Here is a 19,542-nt window from a genome sequence, read left to right as displayed (position 1 = left end):
CCATTTTGATTGAACTATTAGCAAATTTTAAGACAGAAAACAAAAATTAAATGACAGTACAAATCTTTCCAGTGGAAAACCTTTCTTTTCCTTCTCCCCATCTTAACATAGCTGAACTCCGCCCATCCTCTATGGCTGGAGTGTTTTTATTACCGTCTCCAGTACCACCATGAGAGTGTAGTACCTCTCTTCCTTTGTCTCTGCTCACCTTGTGGCAGATTATAATTTTCACTTTGTATGAATATATTAACAAAATAATATGGATATTATTTTTCTTCCAGACAATAGGAAGTCATGGCTAACAGCACAATCTTTGAGGTTAGCCCTCCTGAGTTTGTATCCAAATGTCATACTTAATAGTTGCATGATTTCATGCAGGTCGCTTACCTCTTATACATCTATAAGATGGGACTAACATAGTACCTACAACTTGGGGCCATTACAAGGATTCAGACATATAATTTACATAATCTTTGGCAAAGGAAATTCCTGATAAACATTTATTCTGTTAAGACTATTATTACTAGCCAGCTCCAAGCAAGGCTGTGGCTGAGAAATTAAACCTTGGCATAATTCCCAAGCTTATTAGACCTTGTAAAAAAGTTAGTGAGCTCTCCAAGCTTTGGTTTCCTTATATGTAAACTCACAATAAAATAAACTCTCTCACTGGGCCTTGGGAGGATAAAACATTATATAATAAATGCAAAACACCTAACATAGAGCCTGACAAATGGTAGGCGGGAAACAAATGTTCGTTGCTTCCTTTCCTCCCAGTTTCTTAAAGTAGACACTGTGCAGAGGGGCTGGGGGCTGGCTGCTAAATCATGCTAGATGCAGAAAAAGAAAATGTGCTTCAGGCTTTGTATGTTGAACTGAGTTGGGCAGAGACTCAAGCAGATTTCTATTATTTAAATGTTGAGCATTCCTTGTTTAGATATATAAGTCACTTTTCCAACCTTATTTGATAGTACAGGTTACATTAAGACTCATGTATTTTGATTTTATATCTTCCATGTGACTGATTTTCAATATAGTTGCTGTAATTAATGACGTCATTTGAAATCTAAAGGTTCTAGTATTTCTAATTCATATTCAGTGTACACACCAGTGATATATAATAGGATATATCTTTGCGTGGCAAACTTCTGGGCTTGGTTACTTGCAAAATAACTTCAGAGGCAAAGGCTGCAGGGGCTTTAATCCCATTTGAGCCCCATATACAAGAAGACAACAGGATGCAGAGATATAGGCATGGATGAAACATTGAGAAACTGGGTTCTGGCTCCTGCTCTGCTACCATCTACCTCCATCTGGTTTAGCTAAGCTATTTCTCTCCAGAAAGGCAGGATGTTGTAGGGGAAAGCTGTGAAGCCAGAAAGACTCATGTTTGAATCCTGGCTTGACCTCTTCATAGTTGTGTGGTATTCGGTCAGTTTTTGATCATTCTGAGGTTTAATTTCTTATAAATTGGGGGCAATAATATCTAACTCATAGGTTTATAGTTTCAAATGAAACAAAGATGCATAGATTCTGTTATATGCTAGGTATTTAATAAACAGTGTTTGCTTTTCCTGTCTTCCCTAAGCCTCAGTTTTACCACCTGTAAAATGAGCTAATTAAATTAAGTCCCTTCCAGATCTGATGTTCTATTACTGTAGTAATTATACCACTAAATGAAACATTACAAATATTTGGCATTTGCTCATGATGCATAATAAAATGCATCTATCTATGATGAGGAGAAGACATATTGTGCTTGTGGAGGGGAAAAAACATAAAAATTTCTAAATGTATGAGTCTAAGAGGGAAGAACAACCCAATATAGGTTACACAGATATTTTATTTGCATTCTGTTGTGTCTACAGATGGGCTGATGACAGTGATTAGATCACAGGGTATTAGTCAGAGACTCTGTCTAGTAAATAATGGCAGAACAGATCCAGGGACATCAACCCAGCTGGCAAAGTCACCCTTTGGGGAAAAACAAAGCATGGTTGCCCTTTCCATCATAGCCCAAACTATGTCTGATTATTTCATGATTCAGTTAGAATGAAGTACTTCAAGGTAAAAGGAATTATTTTATTGTTTAAATTAAGACACAGAAAAATTAAAAGCAATAAATCTGAGGAGCTTTATTTAGGTTAAAAAAAATCTGTGTGTGCCATGGAATACTATGCAACCATAAAAAGGAATGAGATCATGTCCTTTGTTGGGACATGGATGAAGCTGGAAGCCATCATCCTCAGCAAACTAACACAGGAACAGAAACCCAAACACCACATGTTCTCACTCACAAGTGGGAGCTGAACAATGAGAACACATGGACACAGGGAGGGGAACAACACATACCAGGGCCTATTTTGGGGTGAGGGATGAGGGGAGGGAACTTAGAGAATGGGTCAATAGGTGCAGCAAAGCACCATGACACACATTTACCTATGTAACAAACCTGCACGTTCTACACATGTATCCCATTTTTCAGAAGAAATAAAAATAGATAATAATAATAATAATAAATAATAAAAATAAACAACACCAAAAAAATCTGTGTGCTTCCATGTGTATAAAAAGAATATAAGAATATTCACCAGGTTGTAAAGAATACCTATTTTTAGATGATGGGGCTAGTTGAGTTTTGTTTTGTTGTTTGCCTATTTTTTTTTTTTAATTTTCTATAATAACTATATGTCGCTTTGGTAGTGAAAGGGAAAAACAAGTTATGTGTATCATAAGAAACTCCCATGGAGACTTGGGCAGGTTGCCTTCCTCCCCCACCTCCCAGGAATTGCAAGCAAATCACATATTCTGCAACTCAGTTTAAAGGTCAGAGGCCCCACCATTCCATTTTGATAGTTTCCCCCCCCCGCCCCCCCCCCCAAAAAAGGTAAAACTTTCCTTTAAGAAGTTGAACCTGAGTATGGGGAATGACATAAAATGGCTCCATTGCCACATTTGTATCACACAACATTGAGACATTCTACCTTTGAGTGTGTGGTGACACATGAACATCTGTCCATCCCCACCTGCCCGTACATGGATGTCTTTGCTAGTATTTCCATGGTCTCCAATATAACATAGGACCACCAGTTGCAGTGGGAAGAATCCAAAAGCTGAAGATTATAATTCTGGCTCCATTACTAACAGCTGTGACCTTGGGAAGTCACTTGATTATTAGAAACATAGATTACTTCATCTGTAAAATGGGGTCAACATCATGTGCCCAATAATTTTCCTTTTTATAGATAAAATGAGATAATAAATACAAAGCCCTTGGCACATAGTCTGAGTCTGCTTACTCTCCTTTCCTTTTGCAATTTCAGTGTACATATCCAGACTATTAAGCTAGCATCAGATATGAGGCTAATGTAAAAATAGCTCTTGCAGTATGATGTTTGGAATGTGGTCTTGCTTTTCAGAGACAAGAATTCAATTGGGCTAAGCCAAGTAGTTTCTTCTCTGCCTGTCACCTATCAAATTTAGTCAAACAGTGCATAATCAACTAAATGAAACAACAGATGCCAGTGTGGGTTTTAAAAAGGTAATATGGCCTGGCATGGTGGCTCACACCTGTAATCCCAGCACTTTGGCAGACCAAGGAGGGTGGATCACGAGGTCAGGAGTTCAAGATCAGCCTGGCCAACATGGTGAAACTCCATCTCTACTAAAAATACAAAAATTAGCCAGGCATGGTGGTAGGCACCTGTAATCCCAACTACTTGGGAGGCTAAGGCAGGAAAATTGCTTGAACCCAGGAGGCAGAGGTTGCAGTGAGCCAATATCATGCCACTGCACACCAGCCTGGGCAACACAGCAAAACTCCATCTCAAAAATAAATAAATAAAAGGTAATATTCTGCATAGTATTCCATGGTGTATATGTACCACAGCCATAAGAAAGAACAAGATCATGTCCCTTGCAGGCTTGCAGGGACACAGATGGAGCTAGAGGCCATTATCCTTACCAAACTAATGCAGTGACAAATACCACATGTTCTCACTTATAAGTGGGAGCTAAATGATGAGAACACATGGACACATAAAGGGGAACAACACTCACTGGGGCCTATTGGAGGCTGGAGGGTGGGAGGAGGGAGAGGGTCAGAAAAAATAACAAGTGAGTAGTGGGCTTAATACCTTGGTAATGAAATAATCTGTACAACAAACCCTCATGATACAAGTTTACCTATGTAACAAACCTGCACATGTATCCCTGAACTTCAACTAAATGTTTTTAAAAAGGAAGGTCTATTTTTAACCAGTTCCAGCTAAATCCCCTTTTTCCTCTTCCTTTGCAGCATTTTGGAACAAGCTATAGTTCTATACAGTGATCGAGCTGCATTGAATTTTTTCTTAAAAAACACTTTTTTTTTTAAAAAAATGACCTTATAAGTGTTAACTGAGAATTTTGCTTATTATAAAAATACAAACCAGAATTTGCAATAATCTTAGTGACTTCAAACATTTGACTCATGTCAATATTTCAAAGAGTATTACTTGTAAGTACTGGTGCTAGAAAGAAAATTTTGTATTTATAGAAAAAACTTTTCATTTAGAAAATATGTTGTTTAAACAATCTCCCAATCTTCTAAATAATGTGAAAGGAAAATTAAAGGCCCAGTAGAACCACATATTCAGAGGCCAATGTAAAACATATTAGAGAAATTATTTTAGGCGTTACCGAGGAATATAGAATATTTTGGATGGTTTTCCAAGATCTCCATACCAAGCTTTAGATCCGTGGAACTTATTCCATACTGGTAATCAAGGATTGGCTATTCCATAGGATCTCCAAACTCAATATGCTTTAAATAGAATTTCTTTTTCCTGCCTTCATCTTGGTCATCTTCCTGTACTGTCCCATCAGGGAAGGGCTGTCTCATTCACCAAGCAGGCCCAAAGATAACACGTGGGAGCATTCAAAGAACCTCTCTTTCACTTTCTGTCTGCCTACCTTGTCACCACATAATCAGGAAAAGAATCTTAATATTTCTAGAATCCTCTCCCCTTTTGAATTCTCCCAGTCAGTTCCCTCTTTAGGCTTTCTTCTTGTTTGAATCACTGCAATAGCCTCCTGATGCCTCTCCTTGCCTCTGGTCTTCCTCCCCAGTCTGTCCTCTATATTAATGATCTCTATAAAAGCAGACCTGATAACATCTCCTCTGTATTCGCTGCTTTAATGGATTCAGTATCAGCTTTGGGATTCCTTGGTCTGGCATGGTACAGCCTCACGTGCCATGACCCCTGCCTGCTGTTCGAGTCTTCTCTTTTGCCATTCTCCATCTCTACAATATAACCTGTCAGCCTAGGCAGAGTCTAACATGTGCAGTTCTCCTGATGGATCACCATCACCCTCTTCCCAATGCCTGTTCTTGCCTTATCACAGGCCACTTCACACCGTCCAGAGTATTCTTTTTTATCCTCCCTCAAATGCAAGTGAATTGTCATCTCACCTTGAAGCCAACTTAGAAACAAAGCTGCATCGGTGATAAACTATAGAGTTTGCTCTGATGTCAGAGGAAATCAATACAGTTTAGCTAATGTTACCCGGAGGCAGAACGATACAGAGCATACTTTTGGAATTTGTTAGTAATTTTATTTTAAAATCAAAGTTGTGCTGCTTGTTCTTGTTCTTGAGTTTTAAGGCTGTTTCATGTCTCCAAAGGGCTTAGAAATTTGAATCGGAAATAAACGGCATCAGAGAAAAGAAGTGATGGGCTGGGTGGGGGTCTGTCTTGGGAAGCAGAAGTCCTGCCTATTTCCTCTGAGGCTTGACAAAATTAAAGCATAATTAACATAAGGGCTGACATGTATTAAACATGTATCAGGTGCTTGATGTCTTGCTTGGTGCTTTATATTTGTCTGTTTCTAAATTTCAGTCATTCCTATATGACGTTTTGTGTATTTTGCTGTAGCTAAGTGCCATCTAGCCTATTATTTACTTAATATTATTCCTTAAATGGACTTAATCAGACTACTTTTTCTTTTTCTTGTACCGCTTACTCTAAGCAGTGGTCTGTAAGTGTGCAGTGCTGGCTATATATTCTTACATTTTAATTAGTTTTTCTATTTATGGTTTTCTAAAACACCATAAAATAAATACATGATTATTATGAAAGAGTTTACGTATTATCTGAAAATTATATATCATACCATAGTTTGTGAAACTGTGGTTCATTTAATCCTCAAAATAACCTGTTGGGTTAAGAATTCTTATTACTGCCATTTGCATTCAAGAGGGAAAGGTGAAGAAGAGAGAGATTAAATAACTTGCCTAAAGTCACAAGATAGGAAGTAAAAATCATCCTTCGAACTCAGAGCTGTGCAATTCTAAAATTTAAGTCCTAAACACTATGATATTCTTAAGCAGATATGGGAAACTATTTTATTCGTACCCCCAGTTTCGTATGTGCCATAAATATAACTTTGTAAAATTCCAAAGGTATGTAAAAAGAATTAAAAGTAAATACAAAAAATTTAAATAGTTGTGTAGGGTTGATTTTATTCTTCTTCGTGTTTTTAAAGACAGAATCTCGCTCCATTGCCCAGGCTGATGCAGTGGCATGATCACAGCTCGCTACAACCTGGAAGTCCAGGGTTCAAGCGATCCACCTGCCTCAGCCTCCTGAGTAGCTGGGACTACAGGTGTGTACCACTATGCCTGGCTAAATTTAAAAATATAAATGTATTTAAAAAATAAATGTATTTTGTAGAGATGGCATCTTGTTATTTTGCCCAGGGTAATCTCTAACTCTTGGCCTCAAGCCATCCACCAGCCTCGGCCTCCTAAAGTGCTGGAATTACAGGTGTGAGCCACTGTACCTGGCCCTCTCCTTTCTTTTCCCTTTTGGTCAAAGGCATTAACACTCCCCTTGCTTTGCTTTTATGATTGAACAAGGATATATAGATCTTGAAGATAATTCTGTTCAGTCTTAGTATTTCAGAAGTCCAATTTGACACAAATATTCATTCCATGGTTTTGCATAAGTGTGTGTGTCTAACTGCTTACTGAGAAATTCTTAAAAATATTTAAAATGATGTTGGCATGGGCTGATTTTGAAGTGATAGGCTCCCTATCCTTGCTGCCACAGGCACAAAGGGTGGTACCAACATTTTTGAAAAAACAGATTTGTTTGGGCAAATGAGGAGTGAGAATGATTTCCCCAGCACCTGGTGAATTGTTTATGCTAATTGGGTCATGGCTGGCACTGGGTGAGTGTGGGCTGCCTGTCATGGGTGGTATGTGAAAGCAGGAATGATTAATTGATTGAAATTAGTTCATTGTGTTTTCACATCATTTTCTTCCTTTCTGGCTCTCATTCTCTCATTTTCTCTCCCTCTTCCTCTCATCCCCATGCCCTACTTTATGTATGAGTCCTGGATCACAATACGTGGCAAAGCAGATCCTTCCTGGGGGCAAAGGCACTAAGAGCATCGAAAGGCTGTGTGCAGTTACATTGTGGGCACCAAGAATAGGACTTCGTGTGCAGAGAATCATCCTGTTCCCAGGACACACTCCAGAGCAGGAGGGTTGGATTCAATGGTCATCTATGTATCTATGGAGTTGGCAGGCTGGCTAGCTCCACGATATTTTTTCTCTTGATCTTCCTTCACTGTCTTTTTCACACATTATGTTCCCTGTATCAAACATAGGTTGGAAAGCCTGGGTGTCAGCAATTAGAGGTCTGAAATGGAATGAGTGGGCAGTTAGGATGGTAGGCTTGGTAGTTAGTTTGTCAGCTGTGAGTGAAGTGCCATATACTGCTTCCTGACTAGAGTGATGGAGAAACAACAACAACAACAACAATAAAATAAAAAAATAAAATAAAACAACAAGTATTTGTTGAGGGTGATGGCTCAAGCACCACGACTGGAAACAATAAAAAATAAGTTCTCATCTGAAGCACTTCTCAGAGACAAGGGTCTGGAAAACAGTATGATTACATATCAACTATTTGGATAGCAAACCAACAAAAATATAGGATATTGCCTAGCAGGACTCTGAGGGGCAGGTGGGAAGACATTAGAAGGGAGAATGGAAGAAGTTATAACCCAGTTGACTAATCATGTCCAGATGGGGATTGGGTTGGCTCACAAGCACTGATCCTGCCTCTGCCCTTCTGAAGCAAATCAGACCTGTAGGTCCAGATATGAGCCGTATGTAAGGTCATGACGTGAAGGGCTCAGGAGACAGGCATGGAGGAAGAAGACAACCCGACTTCCACTATGCAAGGCTCCTAAAACACCATGGCCAGGCTTCCAGTGAGTGGTTCTCAAGGTGCGTGTTTCCAGTGTGCGGTTTAGATGGGTGTCTACACCCACCTTCCTTCGAGTCTGGTTAGAAGCTAAGTGGGATAGTAACTAGTTTGAGGATTAATCAGCCAAAAAGTATAAAAACTAGACTAAGAAGTAAACATCTAAGAAGGAAGGGAAAAGGGGATCTCAAGGTGCAGCTCAGAGCTGGCTTTCTGGACATGTTCAGAGCAGCTTTTGAACTGAACTCAATTAAGCTCACCGCAGTAAAAGTTGGGTGTTTGCCTATTCCATAACTCTGCTTTTAGGCAAAATGAAAACTGTATCATCCAAGACTATTCTACATCAAAAAGCCCTTTTCAGAAGAATACTACTCAGGGATCCCTGGAAATCTGTTTTAAAGGATTGATTTTTTCAAAAATAGACCTAAATTCCCCTGCTGTATATTCTTATTTTGTTCTGTCTTATACGAGATGCAGCAGAGTTGATGACTTGCTTCCATTGCCTATATCTCGATGTATTTGAATACTATTTTTGCATGTCCTTCCCTTCAGTCTTATGCAGGCTCCATTTTCAACTAAAGATTTTAATTCTTTAAAAGTCTTAGGAGATTCTATTTTCTAAATCTTGAATCATCACACCCTTTCCTGCAGTCCAAAATGTATCTTTATACTATGTACTCATAAAAATGTTAAAAACATAATAATTTTTTTAAAAATTATTTTTATAGTGCAGATTTAAGTGTTCTCACCCCATCAGTTCAATAGAGACATTTAATAAATGTTAATGCCTCTACTGTATAAGAAGGATGATACTAAGCACCGAGAAGATGCTATTTAAGGAGATCACTGTGATTGAGGTAAGTCACAGACACTTAAGTTATCATAAAACAAGAGTATCAATAACTAATCAATAACAATAAACAAGGCACTAAACACTTTATAGGCATACTTCACTTAATTCTCAAAGTCTCCTATGGATTCGGAGCTAGCATTATATCTATTTTGATGAGGAATCTGAGGTTTAAAGAAGTAAAGACATTTATATGAGCTCATGCATCTAGCAGGTGGTGGAGGCAGAATCATAGATGATGACAGTGGCTGTAGTGTAGGTGTGAACAGCTGTAGTATAGACAATGGAAGGAAGGCCTGGGCAAGTCAAGCAAAGCTTTACAGGGGAGGTGACAATGGGCCTGTGTCTCCCTGTAAGCACAGCAAAGGAAATAGTAAGAACGCATTCTGTGTTTGTTACTACTGTTCCTGATTTTGACCTTAATGGAGTGCTACCAAATGTCTTTGTCTCTTGAGGCAATGTTTAGAAGTCCCAGAGGTTTAGAGTCAGGTTTAGAGTATATTTAACTCAAAACTAAAGATTCAAAAGTCAGCTGTTCTGACCGATTTCACAGAGTGGGCAAAGAGTGGAGATAGGTGGAGGTGTGAGGGGAGAGAGGGGATTTGGATGAATTCCTCTTTATTTTTAAAAACAACCTAAAGAGACTCTTAGCTGCTCATTGTGGCATTCATCAGTTGTCAAAACTGGCATTTCCCTTTGTTGAACAAGACAATGTAGATGACAGAAAAGGTGCATTATGACAAGTAACAGTGACGACTGTGCCTGGTTCTAATGCCAAATGTTATTTTAAATGATAAAAGAGGAGGAATCATTAGCAGGAGTCACTAGGATTGCCTAGTGACTTTTGTCACTTGGCTACCTTTTAACGTATTTTTCCTTTAGAAGGTAATTTAAATGTCCAAGGATATTGATGGTTTTTGAGAAAAGAAACCTCACGCAGTGGACAGGGCATGGATGTGGTAAAATGAGATCTGGTTCTCTCTCTGGTGTCTTGTTTTAAGCTGTGTGATTTGAGGTCCTGGCAGAATGACTCTGAACTACAGGTCAACCATCCCTGGAAGTGTGGTTTGGTCAGGGAAGTTACCTTCACTGATCTGCTAACTAGATGAGAGGCTGCCTCTGCCTGGCAAGCAGCATGAGATAACTTAAAATAGCGTGGGCTTTGGAGTCGGATATGTTTAAATGAAAATCCTGACTCTGCTGCTGTCTAAATGTACAGCCCTTTCAAGATACTTCACCTGATCAGTCTTCAGTTCTCTAGTCTGCAACATGAGCATAGGATTCCCGCTTCCCCAAGTTCCTTTGAGGATTAACAGATACAATGAATATACAAGGGGCAGCCCTTGATACATAGTCCTTTTTATTTTTATATTTATTTTTATATTTATTTATTTATTGAGATGGAATCTCACTCTGTCACTCAGGCTGAAGTGCAGTAGCGCCATCTCGGTTCACTGCAACCTCTGCCTCCTGGGCTCAAGTGATTCTCCTGCCTCAGTCTCCCGAGTAGCTGGGATTACAGGTGCCCACTAGCACGCCCAGCTAACTTTTGTATTTTTAGTAGGGATGGGTTTCACCATGTTGGCCAGACTGGTCTCGAACTCCTGACCTCAGGTGATCTGCCCGCCTTGGCCTCCCAAAGTGCTGGGATTACAGGCATGAGCCACCGCGCCAGCCCATAGTCCTTTTTAAAGGTCCATTTGCATCTTCCCCGTGGTTGGAATTCATTTAAAAGGGAAGACCTAGATAGAAAAAGTTATTCAGGTAAGAATAGCTGCATGATGCTAAAACCTTTTACCATGAAACAAAGGTCAGTAGCTCTCAGCCCTGGCTCCACATTTGAATCTCGTGGGGGCAATTTAAAAGATTCCCATGTGTGGGGCTTATCCCCAGAGATTCAGATTTAATTGGTCCATACTAGACTCTAGCATTTAGGTTGTGAAAGCTCCCACATGTGGCCTATAATCCCAGCACTCTGGGAGGCTGAGGTAAGAGGACTGCTTGAGGCCAGGAGTTTAAGACCAGCCCGAGAAGCATCGCAAGATTCTGTCTGTACAAAAACTTAAGAAATTAGCCAGGCATGGTAGTATGTGCCTAAAGGTACTTGGGAGAACGAGGCTGGAGGATTGCTTGAGCCCAGGAGTTTGAGGCTGCAGTGAGCTATGATCCTGCCACTGTACTTTAGCCTGAGATGACAGAGCCAGACCCCTCTCTCAAAAAAAAAAAAAAAAAAAAAAAAAGACCAAAACAAGGATTCCAGGTGGTGTTTGTAATGTGCCCTGAATTCAATTGCTGCTTCTCCAACTTTAACATAAATTACCTGGAGATTTTGTTAAAACGCAGATTCCGATTCTCTAGGTCTGGGGTGGGGCCTGAGATTCTACGTTCCTAACAAGCCCCAGATGAATGAAGCTGGTGCTGTCAGTCTGGGACCACACTCTGGGTAGCAAGGGACTGATGATCCATAACGGTGGTTCTCAAGCTCCAGTATTCAACATAAAAACCCATGGGCTAGTTGAAAATATAGCACTAGAGCCTGGGGCTGGCCTTCCCAGGGTCTTTTTCTCTTGGTTTAGGAAGAGAGCTAAGAGAGTTCCTAGCCTATAAGGTCCATTTTAACCTAAAAATCCCATGATGTTAATTTTGTGATTTTATAATATGTCTTCTCTTCCAGTTCAATTGTTCACTACAAAATTACAGAGTCTGAAGTTGAGTGTGTGGAGTAGCATTGTCAGAAACGCGAAACACGGATGAGCTCAAATTATGTGATGCCAAGACATGTTGATATTTGAAGCCATGTGTATCTCTAACCTCTCGAGTTCTCCTTTTCAGTTAAAGGGGACTTCCGCAGAACTCCCTTCGTGTTAGGATTTACCATTGGCAAACGACTCACTGGTTAGTCAAGAGAGCCTCCTTCACTGACAGGAGGCAAACAGGATGACCCTGTACATTTTCTGCTCTCTGCAACACAGCATACCTTCTAAAGCAGAATCATGAAAGAGGCAGCAGATCTCCCCCATCTTGAGGTCAAACCAAGGGAAAATGGAGGTGGGAGAAGATAACAGGTTCTTTATTCAAAAAAATAGACCAGGCACCTTTGAAAACCTCAGGGACTTCCAAAAGAACTTGTCTCATGATAAATTGCCTTTTTCCTTCTTTTTCTTCTCACCCTCCTGGATTCCTCTTGCTTTAACTAGCTAAAACATCCTCTATTCAAGGAAAGGCTATTGCCACTTTCCAAGAAAAATCTGAAAAAACAACCCTGTGGGGATTAAAAGCAAAATTCTGGCATTGTTGCTTTGGATAAATATTTTGCACATGACTAATACGGAAGGTGTTATCTTCCTGGAACTTTATGAATTTCTAAATAAATTGATATGAGGCTGTCATGTGGGAAATGAGAGAGAGGAACTCAGATTTTCTTGCTTTCCCCTTTAAAAACATTTACATCTGTAAAAACACTTGATCAGTCAACAGAAATATCTGCATGACAGTGAGAATAGACCACTCAAAAACGCAATAATCACACAACAGTTTAGCCAACCAAGCCTTAGGTCACCCAAGTTTTAGATACTTAATCCCATACTGTACTTTCAAGTGGGCCTTCTTTTTAGAACAAGTTATCAAAATAGGGCTACTTGGCCTTACTAATATCCTCTGCACTGGCTGAATAGAGAACTGCCATGTGGAGTGATTCAGCAACAGCATGAGACCCTAATTGTCTCAAATGTGTTTCTCAAGAGCTGGCCACCAACTTGCCCTCCTTTACTGGTCCTCGGGGCCTTGCCATTGGTTAGATACAAGGCCAATGTATGCATCTGGTTTGGATGGGAAGGGTGCAGGCCATGGTACTCAGGCCTTCACCCATCCACTGTTCCTTTATTAGGTCTAAGGTCTAAGGGGTGCTGGTTGTCCAGGACAGACTGTGGAGTCTGTGCAAAGGGGAGGGAAGCTACAGTGGAGGAACCCATGCAAGGCAGTGACAAGCCCCAAGTAATGGCAAAAGCAGAACTTGAGAAAGGAGCCTCCCAAGGTAATAGGTCCTGTGTGCTGGGGATCTAGGGAAGGTGTTGGAGGGAGAAGGACTCTCATTTTAAAATGAAATGAAGGACAAGACAGATGGGAAGCAGCAGGATGAGCTATTTTTCAGTTTTGCCCTGAGTTGGGTTTTGACAAGACAAGAAATGAATCACTGCATTTTTAAATGTATTTAAAATTTCTATTTTTTTATTGCTAGAAATAGGTTTAACTTTTATCAGACCACATTTCTTGTTTGCAAGGCAGTGGCTTCATTGTGAAGTGTTCTGTTTGTTGTTTGCTTTTTTGACAGAGTCTTACTCTGTCTCCCAGCTGGAGTGCAATAGTGTAACCCCCACTCACCACAATCTCCGCCTCCTGGGTTCAAGCGATTCTCCTACCTCAGCCTCCCGAGTAGCTGGGATTACAGGCGTGCCACTGCGCCTGGCTAATTTTTGTATTTTTAGTAGAGATGGAGGTTTCACCATGTTGGTTAGGCTGGTCTTGAACTCCTGACCTCCAGTGATCCACCCACCTCGGCCTCCCAAAGTGCTGGGATTACAGGTGTGAGCCACTGTGCCTGGCCCATTATGAAGTTTTAAATAGCAGAGGATGGCCTTTTGCCCGGGATTTTTACTTTATTGATTTGCTCGTGTGTAGCATTTCTTATGTGGCAGACACTGTTTTAAGCACTTTAAAATCTTACCTCATTAATTCTCTTAACAACCTATGAATTAGGAACTATTACTGTTTCCATTTTACAGAGGAGACTGCAACCACTATATCATCCTGCCTCTAATGTTGAGGACAATGTTCCTGTTCTGAGGTGGAAGAAGAGAAAACGGGATTAGGTGTGCTGGTTCGTAAATGCTGTCCCTAGACTGATGAGCTGGCTGGGTAGTCATCCCTGGAGCTCTTGCTTAAAATGCAAATTTACAGGCCTTACACCAGGATGTCCGATTCAGGAAGACTGGGGGTTTTGAAACACTGACCTAGACAATGTGTGGGGGAACCCTTGCCCTTCCTGCAAATCCAGGAATCCTTGATTGAAACATCATCTGATTACTCTAATATGAACGTGACTCCAGGGAGCAACAGTAGCTTATGCTGCCACCTCCCATGCATTTTCTAGTCCTTCCAGCTCCGGTGTCTAAACCACAGTCACTGATGGTGACAATTCTGACCACTCCACCCCCAGCTCCATCTGCTGACAACCAGAAGGCTGCCTTGAGTCCTCCGAGCCTCCCACATCCTGCCTGCTTTCCTTCCGTAAGAGCTTGGAGCCCACGGTCTTCTTAAAGTCTTAAACCATCCCCATAGCAAGACAAAGGGGGCATCTTTATTCTCTATAATTAACCACTGCCCCCCTTTCTGTTTTGCCAACAGCTATGCGGTTCAGCGGGATGACCCTGCCACAGAGCATTATTGTCTCATTCTAGTCGAATGGACCAATGATGTAGCAATGTGTGACCTTGAGACTGGAGAAGGGATTGAGCCTAACCTCATCTCTCACCCTCTTCCAGCCTCCATTCTACATCTACTTCCAGCATATTTTTACTTGCAGAAACAGAAGAGGTTGGAGATCCTGGCCAGTCTCTCACTCTTTTCCTTCTTCACTCATATTTTTATGTCTCTTTAAGTGGCTGAGAACAGCCATGTTGACTTCGTACACCCAGAAGGTTGAGGAGAGTTTGTTGTTATATCACTTTTGCTAATTTCAGGTCTGCTGATGATGACCTCAGCAAATCAACCAGATCATTTCTAACCCGTCTTGACTTTAAGAAGACTGGGTCATGCTCTGGGAAATGGAAGCAGAGAAGGAGATGGCTTGCAAGACCCCTGAGGTTATCACGATAAATTGGCTTAAAAGGGAGGTAAAAGCAATTCAGAGGACCACTTGGGAAAGCCCAGACAGGATATTATCGGTGGCTTGTGTGAAGTTCCCATCACCATCTAAAGTGAAAGATGCCAGAATTATAAAAACTGACTGCATTTTTTTTTTCTCAGCTCTGCTTTGTGACTTCTAAGAATTCAACTGCTTTTCTATTTTAAAATAGGGACATTGTCCTCCTTCTCAATGCATCACCTGCATCATTTGGGACATGCCCATCATCAGGTTGCTTTGACTGAACACCTTAAACACTTCATGCAAAACAGAAAATATGTGTAAAAAAAAAATCTCCTTGTCACGAGATCCCATATAACACTCCAGCTTCTTTCTTTAATATGGTGGAAAAATATTCTAAATTCCCCAACAGAAGGGCAAGAAAACTGGAACCTAATTGACCATCTTGAAACATGTAATAAAAACAGACACATTAGCCACACTTCACAACAGACTTGCTCCCTGAATATACACTAGTAATTATCTGAAGCAGTAACTGAATTCAGCTAAAATAGAGAAGGCAGCTATAGAGAAGCTCAGCGCTTCTCTCAGGAGCCCCTAATCCTGCTGGATTCCAGTCCACTAGGTCATGATGCCCTAAGATTTCAGGTGCAGTGGCTGCAAACTGGAAATTCTCCAAGGGGAAGAGCATTCCTGATTCTTTTTGGACATAAGTGTTGGACACAAGGCGGTAGGAAATCATTTCTAACACAGGTTTCTGAGTGGCACTTGCACCAAAAGTTGGGTTTTTTTTTAACCACATCCAAGAAGTGTGGATTTATTTATTCTATGATATGCCTGCCTCAATTCCAGCAGCAGTTTGGTAGAGGTTATCAATTTAGTAATACCGGTTATTAAACTTTCAGAGCAAAGCTTTAACAGCTACAGCCTACACGGCTGTTCATATAAAACCGATGTGCAGATAAGAGGAGTTTCTTTTTCTTATTTTATTACCTTGAGCTCCTTGACTGTAGAAGAATCTTTGAGCTGACTCAACATCCAAGAGTCTATGAGCAGACTCCACATCCAGAAAATAATCCATTTTGGGATAATCCATCCTTGAGGTTCCAAACACAGAGTTTTGAGAGAAAATGTTTACTGGAACACCTATAGAGGGGAAAAAAATCCGCAACGTTTTAGATGTCAAGTATAAAGTGTATATATAGATGTACTTTAAAATGATTGAAGAAGAATATCCCATTATAATATTCTACTACTTGATTGACATTTCCAATTCTAAAGCCACCCCTCAGCATAGCTTTCCTACCATATGAGAAAATGCAGCATTTAGCCAACATTCATTAAAAGTAATATATGCTACCCTGGAAAAACAGATGATCTGATCTAAAGAGAGATAACATACCAGCCTTTCCTTGCTTTATATTCGCTGGAACATGTATTGTTAAATTCACATGCTATCCGTTTTATAAAGGTCTATTTGGTAAATAGCATGATTAAGTGTCCGCTGTTGTGAGTGCTGATCCTCAGCTGATCCTGCGACTTTCGGATTCCCCTGGAGCAGGGAAAATCGCCTGGGAATTTGAGCCTCCACTCATAGATGCCTTGCGTTTATGACACTCGCTGACATATTTGCTGTACAAATGCTTTGAATTCTTTCCTTTCCAGCGATTCCCTTCAGCACATTTTATAGAGTGCTAGAGGATCGTCACCTGCCTGGCAGGGGCTGGTTTTGAGAAATAATTGTGGTTGGTAGAGCAGCAACAATGATTGCAACATTACAATGATCCCTATGATATTATCATACACTAGCCTGTCACAAAGCTAATATACTTCCCCAGAAAACATTCAGCTTGTTGGGTTCTTTATTCAAGCCTATGTAACCTTTCCCTGATACTTGCACAAATGAATTATTTCTATTTCTGCAGAATATTTTTTTGGAAAGAATTAACAAGACAAATTCATTAAAACCAAGCTTGGAAGGCTAATCCAATTGGTTTCTCTTTCTAACAGTATGTATTTTAATTTAAGAAACCAAGTCCGGTAAGACAAAACTTTTAAAAATACCCAAAGGTACCCCAATAGCAAATATACTTACTGCAAAAAATAAAAATCAAGGGCTATCTGTCAGCGGTAAAACAAGAGTCGTTCCAGCCAGTAGTGTCTTTGATCTTGCTAAATATTCCCGGTGAAAGTAAACGATTTTGATTGTTTGATTAGAACAGTGATGAATAATGCATACAGTCCACTGGACTTCCTTTATCAGATAAAATGGCCAGAGCACGTTACCTTAGCAACGGAAGGTGACGCCAGCCTCAGCCTCTGCACCCTCCCCTGCGAAGGAAGAAAATTACCAGTTTCCCGTGTAAAACTTTGGCAGAAAATCATCAAATCCACATGTATACATCATGCAGGGCTATTCCCCAGCCCCCTATCTCTTATGCAAAGAAGTGTCATAGTCATTAAAAAAAAAAATTTATGTCTTCATAGTTTATTTTCATAATCCCAAATCTTAGTTTGATTTGTAGCTACCAAAGAATAGAATATGAAATGATTAAAAATTTAACATATAGAAAAGTTGTCTAGAAATTTTTGTGGGGGCACCAGTTCTCACCCTAATGCTGGCCTAAGAGTGGCAGGGAATGGGGGAGTTTAGGGAAAGGCCATTTTAGCTTAGCATATGTTAGACATTCTCCTGTTATAATTAATACACAGAACAGCCACCGGCATCTAGGCTGAAAATAACTCTTCCCTTCTGCGAATCAGTCACTGGAAGAAGCTTAAAAAGCTGTCTGAAATTTCCCAGATTCTGAAAGATGCATTATAGCATAGATCTTGTGGGAGATACTCCCCAACTCCCATCCCCGGCAAAGGAAAATTAGCCGAAAAGATATTTGAAAGGAAGAATCTAGAAGTTAGCGGATACTCACCGGCACTTGTTGACCCCTTTCAACAGGACACGGTAGAGTACAAAACAAAGCAGTGCGACGCTTCTGAGCCCGCAAGCCCAAATGAACAGCTTCTAATTTTCCCTTCAATCTCGCTTTAAGAGCACTGAGCAGAGGGAAGTGATGGATTTGCCCATTTATACTGTGATGAAATGCAACCCTTAAGAAGCGATCTGAGTGGAGCTGCTCTTTAGAACACATTAGACTGCTAATTTAAGAAAATTGAAAGGTTTTGTTTTACTGTCTTTTATGTGTTCTTCTCTGCTACCCCCTCAATTTAATTTGCATTTAAAATTATTCTCATGTCTCCTCGGCTCTCCAATGTGTGGAGTACTTTCTAATCACGAAGGCTGCTCCAGTAGGGTTTGGTGCAACACCACTTTTATTCTGAGCTGCAAAACAAGGCAGGTAGTCATAATTGTGAGCTGTTTTCTGTAACGAAATACAGAAGGCACGTTTGATGTCACTCCTTCCCCCTTGCCTGGCCCTCTTCCTTTCCTTGCTTCTGATTGCCTAGTCAAATATCCAGGGCAAATCATGCCAGCCTGCCTAAATGCATTTCTCTCTGTCCGAATGTAGCAAAATAATCCCAACCACAAAAATAAACTTTGGCTAGTATCTCAAGTTATTCTGGTTTAATATCCTTCCTACCAAACCTCAGTAAGGACTTTTAGGCACAATGCTTTGAGATCTACTTGCAGGTCACAGTGATAGCCAAATGTAAGCCCTACTGTAGGTTTTCCACAACCTCTTGCACCCTTTGTTGACCAAGCAGAATTGCTCATTAGTATGGCGTGGTGTGCAGTGGGTCAGCTTGTTAAGAAAAGAGCATTTACATTTGAGAAGCCTCAGAAGGAAGACCATCAACACCACCCCTGTCCTCCCACTCCCTATACACAGCCTGGTTGGCTGCCCTTGAAACCAACCTGAAAAATCCTCTGCTGTTTGTCTTGTGGGCTCTCCCTCTCCCACCCGATCAGAACAAATCAGACACCAAACTGGTGCTGCAGATAGTTAAGCCTCATGAAAAAGGAAGCTGAAACTACCAATCATATGCCCTTGTAGGAAAGTCAACTATGGACTCTAATTCTCAAAGCTTTGCTCCAACCCAAGGACTGACTTCTTTCAGGTTACTTTTCTATTCAGCACCCACTGGAGACATGCTGAACACTTGACATTTATAAGAGGAGAAAGCTGTCTTCTGGTTCCTTTTACTTACTGTGAGGTGTGGGCGACAGGTTCTGAACTCGTTATTGTAATGCTACTGAAATTGTAATGACTCATAGGTGAGAGAAAGAGAGAGAGAGAGAGAGTATAAGTCTATGCTGCTGACCAAACCTTTAGGTGAGTGCAAATGAATGTGTGATTGAAGAAAGAGAAGCTAAACTGGAAATGTGAAAAACAGAGTTGATTCCCAGGGGGTAGGTGGTGGATTTGGAAGTCAGTCATTTCTGGAGAGTTGACCAAGAAAGGGAAATTTAAAATACTTTACAAAGTGAACAAATAATTTGAAGGGGTCATGATTTAAGAAAACTCGGGAGGGAAAATTTCGACTTAAAGAAATATATTTGGGGCCGGGCACAGAGGTTCATGTCTGTAATCCCAGCACTATGGGAGGTCAATGCAGGTGGAT

At 40.6% G+C, this 19,542-nt stretch overlaps 1 protein-coding gene across 11 annotated transcripts in view; it reads right to left on the bottom strand.

Annotated features, from left to right (window-relative positions):
• Window positions 1–18,125, bottom strand: part of PHACTR1 (phosphatase and actin regulator 1) — a 570,508-nt gene extending 552,383 nt beyond the window's left edge. The window contains exons 1-3 of one of the 11 annotated variants that reach the window (XM_007973667.3): window positions 17,892–18,125; window positions 17,060–17,295; window positions 15,958–16,110 (exon numbers count right to left, since the gene is read on the bottom strand). In XM_007973667.3, coding sequence (XP_007971858.1) covers window positions 15,958–16,060 — 103 coding nt within the window. In that variant the 5' untranslated portion in view covers window positions 16,061–16,110; window positions 17,060–17,295; window positions 17,892–18,125. Of the gene's footprint in view, window positions 1–15,957; window positions 16,111–16,366; window positions 16,515–17,059; window positions 17,296–17,891 lie in introns of those variants that run through there. The other 10 variants (XM_007973668.3, XM_007973665.3, XM_038005567.2 and 7 more) reach the window with 10 other exon arrangements.
• Between the last annotated feature and the right edge of the window lie 1,417 nt (window positions 18,126–19,542).

This window comes from Chlorocebus sabaeus, chromosome 17 (assembly GCF_047675955.1).
Source record: "Chlorocebus sabaeus isolate Y175 chromosome 17, mChlSab1.0.hap1, whole genome shotgun sequence".
NCBI classification, from domain to species: domain Eukaryota; kingdom Metazoa; phylum Chordata; class Mammalia; order Primates; family Cercopithecidae; genus Chlorocebus; species Chlorocebus sabaeus.
This window is presented reverse-complemented; position numbering and strand designations above follow the sequence as displayed.